Source organism: Perissodus microlepis, chromosome 12, assembly GCF_051167445.1.
Source record: "Perissodus microlepis isolate ML-2025 ecotype Zambia chromosome 12, ASM5116744v1, whole genome shotgun sequence".
NCBI classification, from domain to species: domain Eukaryota; kingdom Metazoa; phylum Chordata; class Actinopteri; order Cichliformes; family Cichlidae; genus Perissodus; species Perissodus microlepis.
Genome location: NC_140472.1, coordinates 12,911,087 through 12,922,576, shown reverse-complemented (window position 1 = coordinate 12,922,576; position 11,490 = coordinate 12,911,087). Strand labels below are relative to the sequence as shown.

Genomic DNA, 11,490 nt, shown 5'->3' with positions numbered 1-11,490 from the left:
CTTGACTTTGGTCACATGATCCGACTCCGCAGAAGTCACCTGATTTGTTGTGCTGCTAGTAAGGAAAAAATGGCTGCTCACTTGTCGTACGGTAGAGTGAATTTAAACATATTGAGAGAAGCAGCACGAAAAGAGCTTCGAGAGTTTTTGGACAAATGCGCAGGAAGCAAGGTGACAAACCCGCATACGCCTGTGAAATGTGGTCCAAACACTGGTAGTGGTAGTTAATGTGGTCTCTGAGCCTCAGCGTTACCATGAGACTGTCAGTTAACATTATAGTCATAGTTTTATTTTGAATGTGTAAAACAGTACAGATAACGCAGACATATATCTGTGTAGGTGCGTCGTATTATAAAATATTCGAGCTAATAGCTAAGTAACAGTTAGCAAGTATCGCCTGACAGAACATCTTCAGTTCTGCTGACTCACGATTCAAAGCTTTGTTTGCTCTTACTCTCTTACTTTAGGCCATTGTTTGGGACGAATATCTGACGGGACCGTTTGGACTAATAGCTCAGTACTCTCTGTTGAAGGTAAGTGCTTTCTGTTTACAAACCCATTTCTAAAAATGTTAGGAAGCTGTGCTTTGTGGAAATGCAATTATTTGCAAATCTCCTAAACCAATATATTATTTACATTAAAAAATAGAAAACGTCAGAGCTTTATACAGTTTAATGAAAAAATATTAGGCCATTTTGAATGTGATGGCAACAAGACAACTGAAAACGTTGGTACACGAAGAACAGTCTGGAAAAGTAATTGGTACTAAAATGAAATAGCTTGAGGAACATTTGGTAACAGGTCAGTAACATGATTGGTACATATCAGCAACCGATTCAGAGAATCTGAAGGAATCTCTGTGCACAAGGGTAAAACACTCAGGTGCCGCTGCATTAAAAACACACATGCTTCTGTCATGAAAACCGCTGCATAGGTTCATGAACACTTCCAGAAATAATTGTCTGTGAACACAGCTCACCATGCTATCCAAAACTAGAGGTTAAAGGTCTGTCACGCAAAGAAGAAGCCATAGTTGAACGTGATCCAGAAATGCTAATGTCTGCTAATGTAAAATGCAAAGTGGAAAACTATTCTGTGGTCAGATGAATTAAGACTTTAAATTATTTTTGCAAAACGTGGACGTTGTGTCCTCAGGACTAAACAGGAAAGGCAGCATCTGACTTATTATCAGCACTGAGTTCAAAAACCTGCACCTTTGATGGAGCTGCATTCATGCCTGTGGAATTGGTAGTCTATATATCTAGCAATGCTGAAAACAGGTTTTACATATGCTCCCATCCAGACTGGATAGGACAGCAGTCTTTTTGCACATTTCAGCAAAAGACTGCTAAACCGCATTAAGCATCTATTACAACAGCATGCATTCATAGTTGAAGAGTCTACTGAACTATCCTGCCTACATTCTAGACTTTTCACCAGCTGAAAGCATTTGGCACATCGTGAAATCAAAAATACAACAAATTAGACTCGAAACTGTAGAGCAGCTAGAATTGTATATCAGACAAGAAAGGTACAGTGTTCCTCTCCTAAAAGTCCAGCCGCTAGTCTCCTCAGTTTGTGGTAAAGATACCCATGCCCTTTTTTGAGATGTACTGGTGTCGCCAAATTAAAAATAATCAAATATTTTTCTTGGTCCATTTTCTTATTTTAAATCTTTTATGTTTTCTGTTATTTTTTTAGTGTAAAAGAAATATGTGTTCATGGGATTTTCAAATCTTGGAATTCTGTATTTATTTGCACATTATTTTTTGGAAGTGTTTGCACAATTTATGTCTAAATTAACTCAGACAACAGACAAGGCCCACATGTCTTATTATCTAGTTTCTTTTAACACTAATGTCGTGTGTCTAATGTTGCTGAGGGTGTTGTTTTGACTTGTCGTTTATTATGGTGTGTTCAGGAACATGAAGTGGAAAAGATGTTCACCCTCAAGAATGGGAGGCTTCCCCCTGCTGATGTCAAAAATATCATCTTTTTTGTCCGGCCCAGACTGGAACTTATGGACATCATTGCAGACAATATAACTAGGTGAGTGTATGTGTCTCAACTTCAATCTGCGATAAAGACAAGGTTTTGTTTTCTTGTCCTTTCTCTCACTTTGCATAGCTATCCACACTTTGCAACATGAATTGTGCTACTCTTTAGTGAGGATAGACACCATTCATCCCGAGACTTTCATATTTTGTTCGTGCCTCGGCGGAGCATGCTGTGCGAACAGCGGCTGAAGGAGCAGGGCGTGCTGGGCTCTTTCATCAACATCGATGAGTATATCCTGGACCTAATTCCCTACGATGGGGACCTGCTGTCCATGGAGTATGAAAGTGCTTTCAGGGTATGTTCAGGTTGCACAGTACAAATATGTATCATATACTTGCTTTGGTGGAATCTCTCATATACACATAAATTACTCCCCTTTGTCTCACTCAGGAGTGCTACCTGGAAAATGACCAAACAAGCCTGTACCACACAGCCAAAGGCCTCATGACCTTGCAGGCTCTGTATGGCACCATTCCACAGATATATGGGAAAGGAGAATGTGCACGGGTGAGCATGGTGTAACCTGCAATAATATCTGTTTTATATGAAAGCAGAGTCTCTGCAGCAGCGAGGTGAATACAGTTTTCTGATAAACAAATCCTCTGCTTGTTATCAGCTCGTTGCCAACATGATGTTGAGGATGAAGAGGGAGTTTGCTGGCAGTCAGAATCAGATTCTGCCCGTGTTCGATACCCTTCTTCTCCTTGATCGTAACGTTGACCTGCTCACCCCTCTGGCCACACAGCTAACCTATGAGGGTCTCATTGATGAGATTTACGGAATCAGTAATGGTAGAGTTCTTATTCTTATGATTGCATGTTGAGCCTCAGTAATATTTATTGTATCTGACATCTGCATATCCCGCTGTTTCTTTTGCAACTTTATTTTTAATCAAAAAGCAGAGCAGGATTACACTTGAACATTAAAATTAATCTTCTTTTTTTCTCCATAATTTGAAATATTGTAGTGTTGAGGTGGAGGTTAGTTTCTCCAGCAGTTTGATGATGTCTGCAGTCTAGTGATCCTTGTTTGGATGCTTGCCCACAGACATTTCTGTGTGGTAGCTTTTCATGCTAGTAGTGTCACTATCCTGAGCCATAAGTTTTTCAGGGATTTTTCACTATTTTATTTTTAGTCTTTTTTTTTTTATTCTATGCTTTCACTCCAGGTTATGTCAAGCTGCCTCCTGAGAAGTTTGCACAGAAGAAGCAAGGTGAAGGGAGTAAAGATTTGCCGACGGAGCCCAAGAAGTTACAGCTCAACTCAGCAGAGGAGCTGTATGCGGAAATCCGGGACAAAAATTTCAATGCTGTTGGAGCAGCACTCAGCAAAAAAGCCAAAATAATATCTGCCGCCTTTGAGGTTAGCCTTGTTTTGGATACATTTTTGCTTTTTTTTCCCGTCTTTGCTTACATGTGGTGATCATAGTGTGAAATTCCCTTCATTCCAATCCGGGTACTTTCGGGGAGCAACATGAGATCAGTTTCAGATATTCTTGCTAGGCCAAACAACAAGTAAAGGAGTGCTACGGTCCAGTGCATTATAACTGTAGCATGTCAAAGCCTTGAATTTTATTACTGAGGTGTTTTGTGTGATAGTGGTTAAAGATTATTTGGATGCTGCATCATGCTTGTTTCATCTCTTCTTTTGTCTCTCAGGAGCGCCATAATGCCAAAACGGTGGGAGAAATTAAGCAGTTTGTCTCCCAGCTGCCTCACATGCAGGCAGCCCGAAGCTCACTGGCTAACCACACTTCTATTGCCGAGCTGATCAAAGACATCACAAGTGCGTATATAATCCCATGCTTTCCCATCAAATCACATTATGTTTTTTAGCATACATCTCGCTCAGTTTTTGGCTTTAAAGTCTTTAAAGACAACTATTTCCATCAATATCCATTACTATGTAGTAAATCATCTATCATCTCATGTTTCAGCATCCGAGGCCTTCTTTGATAATCTAACAGTGGAGCAGGAATTTATGACTGGTGTTGACACAGACAAGGTATTTTTCATCTAGTTACCTATTTTCCTCCGTAAGATAAGTTGTTATACGTTATCAAACACACGTATATATTAGGTAAACCTGTTCAACCATCCTCACACGGCCTGCAGCTCCATGCATTTAGGCTACGTTCACACTGCAGGCGAAAGCGCATCAAATCCGATTTTTTTTGACCCTATGCGACCCATATCCGATCATGGTATGACAGTGTGAACAGCACAAATCCGATATTTTCAAATCCGATCTGGGTCACTTTCGTATGTGGTACTGAATCCGATACATATCCGATGTTTCAGAAAGCGACTGCTGTTTGAACGGTCATGTCGCATTAAATCCGTCTTTTACGTCACTGACACAAGACAGATGCCAATTATCAGCTCCGGAGAAGCGCCCGAGAAGACATCGCGAACGCTTCCTGGCCATCCAGTGTAGATGTTAGTGAAACTGTTGGGAAGACAACGTTGGAGAAACGTGAACATTTTATTTGTACTGTATAATCTGCAGATTCTGACAGAAATCTGCAACTATCCTTTGAAGCACCACTCCTCTCTAAAACAGCAGTAATGATAATTATTAGGTTATTTACATTATTATGTAAATAACAAAATAACTTAAAGCAAAAATCAGGAGACGTAAAGTCCAAAACAAGTCTTTATATTAAGGGCCATCAGTCAAACAACACTGTTTGCTCTGGGTCTAAACAGAGCGCGTTGTGTATGATGTCTTCTTTTGCGCATGCGGGCCGCTTTGAGGGTTCACACCAGAGCGCTTTTGCTGTCGCATTTTATTTGTAGTGTGAACAAGCAGACAAAAAAAATTGGATTTGATCAAAAAATTGGAATTGAGCATTAAGACCTGCAGTGTGAACGTAGCCTTAGATACTAAACAAACTGAGCATCTGAATGGGAGGAAAGGTGATGTAAGTGGCTTTGAACATGACATGGTTGTTGATGCCAGATGAGCTGGTATGAGAATTTCACAACTGCTGATCTCCTGGGAGTTTCCCTACACAACCCTATTTGCATCCTTGATGTACACCCAGCAAATCTGCAGCAAGTTTGTGATGCTTTCATTTAAATACAAACTAAAATCTTTGAGGAATGTTTCTTCATGGTTGTGGCGTGGGTGTGGTCTCTGGCCAGCTGCAGAGGAGGGGTGACGCAGTGAGCTCCCGGGGCGGCGCAGGGGCGGGGTGAACAGGTGTGCTGGGATCTGACAGTGATTGTGTCTCTTTATATGTTGGCAGTGACAGTCGGAGGAGGAGGGCGGACGTGACAGCAGAGAGAGAGCTGGAGTGTCTGTGTCCCAGTAAACCACAGTGTTAAATAAAAGTTCTGCTGTCGTCAAATTCGCTCCGGCTTATGTTTCTTGGGTCCAACGTTACAATGGTATAGATCCAACAGGGTTTCCAGCACCTTGTTGAATCTATACCATGAAGAATTAAGGCAGTTCTGTAGGCAAAAGGGAGTCCAATCCAGTAGTTGCAAGGTGTGTTTTTATAGGTGCTGTTTCACAGGATTTTTAGTAAAGTTCACTAAACACCGTAAAATTATGTGACTATGCAGGTGAACACGTATATAGAAGACTGCATTGCCCAGAAGGATCCCCTGATCAAGATCCTGCGTCTGGTGTGTATGCAGTCAGTCTGCAACAATGGCCTCAAACACAAGGTGATGGACTACTACAAGAGGGAGATTCTCCAGGTAAAGACATAAAGAAGCTTTCTCTGCATCCTTGGCTTCCTGCTGAATCAAAAAATGGTAAATTGCTGTGTCATAAGTAAAACTGGATGGTTTTGAACTTTTTTCCTCCCCCTGTGTGAAGACCTATGGTTATGAACACATACTCACGCTGAACAACCTAGAGAAGGCTGGTCTTTTAAAGCCACAGACAGGCTCACGGAATAACTACCCCACTATTAGAAAAACTCTTAAACTGTGGATGGAGGACGCCAATGAGCAGGTACTCAATATACAAAAAAAGGAAAGAAGTTAATGGATTAAACTCATGAAAAAGCAAGGGCTGACGTTTGTGAGTTTGTCTGTTCTTTCAGAATCCCAACGACATCTCATACGTGTACAGTGGCTATTCTCCACTTAGCATCCGACTGACTCAGATCTTGGCACGACCTGGGTGGCGCAGCATCGAAGAGGTGCTGAAAATGCTTCCCGGCCCACACTTTGAGGAGAGACAACAGCTTCCCTCTGGGCTCCATAAGAAACGTAAGGACTAAGAGAAGCTAGGACTGCTCTTTGCCCTGCTGCTCACAACAGAACAAAAACAGCTTCCCTCCTGCTCTGTGTAGATAAGACACAGGATTTGTTTATGTCAGATGCTGAATAGCGGCAGATTTATGGCATGTAGCCAGTGGTGCCACACAGCCACTGTTAGCTTGTCGTTTTTTTGTGTGCCTTTGTTGATAGAAAGGCTGAAAAACCACTCTGTGCTTGATTTGTGAGTGACAGCCAGTGTTTTCCTTTTGTTTTCCTCCATCTTTCCTCCATCTTTTCATTTTGGCAGTAGTAGGTGTTACACTGATGTGAATAATGAATTTAATTATACACTCTGTTTGAAATGTGCTAATTAGAACTGTGTTTGGGCATTAGACAGTTGACTTGTTGCTACATGCCTGCCTTGCATTAGTTTTTAAAGGTGATAATAGAGGACTCTAATCTGGGGGGAGTGTATGGCTAAATGAGGGTTTTCACATTTTTTAAACGTTGTGCTTTAACAGAGGCTGGATTGCTATTTGCTTTACATTGAGTTGTGTTTTATTAACATTTATATTTGGTAGTATTTAAAGGATTTACCAGGTCAGAGTGGAATTAAGGAAAAACAATAAAATATCCTTTGCTATTGTTAATATATTTAGTTTTTATGTTGCATTTTAGTGACTTGCATCTCCTTTCAATGTCCAACAGGCCAGCAGGGAGAGAATCGGACAACGCTGGTGTTCTTCCTCGGTGGTGTGACGTATGCAGAAATAGCTGCTCTCCGTTTCCTCTCTCAAGTGGAAGACAGCGGGATGGAGTATGTTATAGCCACCACAAAACTCATAAATGGCACAACTTGGATCAAATCCCTCATGGACCGCCCTGAATCCCCAACACAATGAGTCACCTGCACGTACACCTGGCCACATCAAAAAGCCCATCCACCAGAAAAGCTCAGCTACTGTTTTTTTTATGTCCACATCACTGTCCTGCAGGTGTTTCATTGATGTCTCTTCCGGTTTAAAGAGAGACCGGCTCTTTCAAAGTTGCCCTGTGAAAATTTCTTTATGTCAAAGTAACTGTTACCTACTATGACACTGCAGCCTTATGCATTTCCACTTTCTAATCGCCTGAGTGATGCCACCCTTTGTTTTGCGAAGTCCTGTTTGCAAAGTCTGATGTTTGTGTCGGCCGTTTTCTTTTCTTGATGTGTTTACCGTGGGTTGGTCTGACTGAGAAATGCTCATAGTACAGCAAAACGTAGCTCTGAAGCATAGCTTGCTTTATCATCTGTTTTGCCCTAAACAAGAGTTTAATTAGAATTTACAAAATGACACTTTTTTTTTTCTTTTCTAAAAAAAAAAAAAAAAAGGCTGAACAAGCAATGGAGACAATCTGGTGATTTTTATTTTATTTTATTTTTTTTGCAGAGGACTCTCCCCCTGCTGGACATTAGAGAAAAAGCAGGTTTAGGGCAGCCGGAGGCTACATCTGTCTTTTATATACATTCCATAATCTTTACTGTCCTCCCTTTGAGTTGCACCCGTATCGTGCAATTTAAAGGTTTATTGATGTCTAATGAACTTTGTCCTTTGGTTGTGTTTCCGTCATTGCAGCTATTGCTTTTCTGCTACTGTATATATACTGTATATAGAATTAAAACATATTTGTGATGCCATAGAAGAGTAATGATGCATTTGATTTGCATTTTTGAAAGCTTTTGTAGTTGTCTTTTGTTTGTTTTCCTTTGCTTGGATTAAAAATGGCTAAATAAAGTCTTAAACTATAATTAGTGTCACATTACTTGGTCATGTGATACGCCATTTTGATTATTGTAAATTGGGCAATTTTTTTGGTAAGGAAAGCTGATTGCAAGCGGATGAAAAGCAGGGATGGGAGTGTATTCCTCAGCAGTGCTCCAGTTCTCTGAAGGAGCAATTAGCGCAGTAACAGGCCTCCCGATCATCCGATAATGGCCCTGTGCTGTCTGGAGAGCTCAGCCCACAGCAGCCCATGATTTGACAGCACAGGACACTGATTGAATTAGGAGGCCATTTGCTCCATGTTCCGGTAGAGGATAACTCTGCGGCAGGAGGGTGTTTGATCTCTGTATCAGTCAATACCTTCTCCGTGCCTGACGCTATATATATAGGGAGACCTGCTGACAGCACTCAGATATTTTGGTGACCTCTGTTTGGCTAATCTTTGTAGTTTTTCCTTCATGCTGCTTGTGTAAAAGTCTTGGAAACTACTTTGGTAAATTATTCAGAGAATACTTAAATCTGTAAATTTTGGCCTGCTGTTTTCTTGAGGAGCTGGTGCAACAACACTTTTATTGCCATTAAATAAATCCCAGGGGATTCAGATCCTTGTGATCAGTTTTTCCTTTTGGCTCCTCCTCTCCCATAAGGGCTTGAAACGCTCAAGACGGCACACATCAACTTGGACTTCAGGGCTAGAAGCACAGGAGCCCTTCTGATCAGCTCCTGTCCTGCTCCATCAACACAAAGGTGTAAGTGTTTCCTTTTTTTTAAAAAAAATAAATTATGCCTTTACCTCATGTGGAATTATCTGGCATTCATGCATGTTTACATTTGTCACTTTATGCACAGTTTGTCTGTTTTTGATAGCAAGATAAAAATTTTAAGAAGATAACAGACATTAAACTTTCTTTATTTTAACGAGGAGACATAATAAAAGTATACATTTTTATAAGCAAAATTTATTGCGACTAACGCGGTTCATGTATGGGTGTGGCTGTTGTTTAATAGTGTGGAAAAATTGATCTTAAAAAAACAGATTCACCATGCAAGGATTGTTCTTGTTTTCCTATCCAAAAGCAGTAAAGGCAAATGTGAAAGGTGAATAATGATGTTCAGTATATTATTTGCAACTGTACGCAAACAAAGCAGATCGATACTGAACCCATTTGTGCAACTTGGGGGATAAATTATTAACGCCAGTCTTTCCTCGGCTTTTACATTGCCAGGAATAAATAACTTTGCGCTTATAATACAAGTTAATATGAAGATGCATCCTGGTGTTTTTGTCTAAATTTCCATACGTTAAATTTAAATCATTCATTCTGCCGGTGTTGCTTGCAGTACATATATGTTTAATGAACTTTCAGCCACCTGTCTTGATTCTGATTCTTTTCTTTTGTACTGAAATCTAACAAATGTGTTTGTTTGAAGAATGGGGCGAGGCCAAAACATGGGACACCTAACCCAGCTTGGTCGGAGGCAAATGACACAGCAGGAGCCCCAGGATGTGGATCCCTTGTTTATCCGCTTCCTCCGGACATTCAAGGAAATCCTCAAATTTGTTCTCTTCAGTTACACTGTGCTGTTTGGCGCTTTGCTCCTTGCCAGGTGGACCACTTATTTTATGATAGGAAAATAAAGTGAAAACACCTGTTGGAGAATAAGCCAGATCTTGGACTTATTAGTGGTGTTTATCAGGCAGACCTTGGGATTTACGGCCTATGAAGTTTCCATAAAACGATAATAAGAGCTGGATTTATCATGTTTTCTTATGTGATTCACATAGTGGAGCTTGTGGCTTCTTGACACGACATTTCTCAGTGAACAAAACAAAGTGTTTAGAGAAACCCGTCGGTGAAACTTATTTTAACGCCGTTGGAGTCCAGTGTGTTTGTTTTTAAATGTATATTAATAATGTACGTGTTACAAATGAGCACAGAGAAGCTATAAAACATGTTTGTATGGTGGTGTAGTATACACTGAACTATTTTATGTATTGTAAAAATGTTTATGTAAATACTACTTATCATCGGTATTGATAATGTTCATGTGTATTGATTTTTGTGTTCCAGTGCTGATATCTACTGAGTGAAAGGAAGCAAAGCTTTCCCCTCTGATGGGTTTTCATATGTCTAAGAAAGCTGAATCAGTAGGCAGACATAGCAAGTAACTGCTCCGAAAGGGATTAAAGCCTCAAGGTTTATATGACAATAAATTTGTGGTAATTTGATGAAGACCAAATTTGGTTGGCAAGACTGTATTCACCACCAAAACACAATATAATCAGAAATGGTTTAAGTCTCAGAGACAGACAGGTAAGGACAGAGCAGTAGCCCTGCTGGTGTTTTTCCAGTATTAAAGCTGTTGTAGATGATTTGTTGGCCAATAATCTGTCAAAAAGTATCTCAAATATATCTCTCATGAGTGATACAGAGTCATTCTGAAGCAGAAAGGATATTCCTGTCACAATATAGAAGCTGTGGTCAGTTTTTGGCAAAAGGGACTTTTACATATTATTTATTTACAGCAGGTGAGAAGTCTCACTGATATTAAAAAATTCTTTTTAAAGAAAGATCTGGCTAATAGGGGAGTAAAACTTGCAATAAATCTAACATCACAGTTCCATAAAGATACTTGAAGAAGCCAGAACGGACTGGATTAGTTATAATGTAGAACACAGAGAGCCAATAAGCCAGAGTGATAAACTTGCAAAACACATCATTTCCCCTTCATAAATTCTGTTGACTACAGCCCATTTATATTATAACCAAAAATATTAGGGTACATATAAAAACACACATAGAAAAATAACTATTTGGCACAACATTGGAAGCAGAGCCACAGCAGAGCGATCGTTTTATAGTTATTTAAAACTATAATCTCACATTTTCATCAATTTTACAAATAACCGTGATAGTCGTTTTAAATGTCCCAGAAAGACATGGAAGTGTGACAGTGGTGCCAACAGAGGTGACGTCAGCTATTTAGTAATAGTCTGCAGTGACGTAAAACTGTTAGCAACAAAAAGCTGCTGTCACGTTTTAGCCAAGAGGCGCATTATGAGTTTTGTGACTGAAAGATGCAAGGCAACATTAACAAAAGTAAAACAGTGTGAATGCAGTTTTCACAGGTGTTTCCCTTTGAAAACAGTGTGGCATTCAAAATAAGTAAGACGGGGTTAAAGAAGAATCAGTATGGTTTTCTATAAAGGTGAACTCATCTGCTTGAAGGTCCTGAGGACTGAGACTCAGGTGGTGTGAAGGTTTGATCCAGAGGAGAGCCACATTTTTACAAACTATTCCACCATATGAACCTGAAATCTGTGTGTAACATCTGACCTAAAGAATGTGCAGAAGAACACCAAACATTATTTTTCATGGTGCAAACCTTTCATTATATATATGTTTGACAGCATTTTCTATCTCCTCTCTATGTGCACATTGCAAAAGGCT

General features: G+C 40.0%; 1 protein-coding gene and 1 long non-coding RNA gene across 2 annotated transcripts; both read left to right on the top strand.

Annotated features, from left to right (window-relative positions):
* On the top strand, positions 1 to 8,064 carry vps33a (VPS33A core subunit of CORVET and HOPS complexes). Its single transcript, XM_084946888.1, has 13 exons — positions 1 to 171; positions 468 to 533; positions 1,922 to 2,049; positions 2,167 to 2,353; positions 2,449 to 2,565; positions 2,675 to 2,849; positions 3,227 to 3,420; positions 3,717 to 3,843; positions 3,995 to 4,062; positions 5,628 to 5,765; positions 5,887 to 6,024; positions 6,116 to 6,284; positions 6,984 to 8,064. Exons 1-13 carry the CDS (start codon positions 16 to 18, stop codon positions 7,175 to 7,177), a joined length of 1,857 nt encoding a protein of 618 aa, XP_084803014.1. The 5' UTR covers positions 1 to 15; the 3' UTR covers positions 7,178 to 8,064.
* A 101-nt stretch (positions 8,065 to 8,165) lies between these two features.
* Positions 8,166 to 11,490, top strand: LOC146375903 (uncharacterized). Its single transcript, XR_014801836.1, has 2 exons — positions 8,166 to 8,787; positions 9,470 to 11,490. It is a non-coding gene; the product is annotated as an uncharacterized LOC146375903 (long non-coding RNA).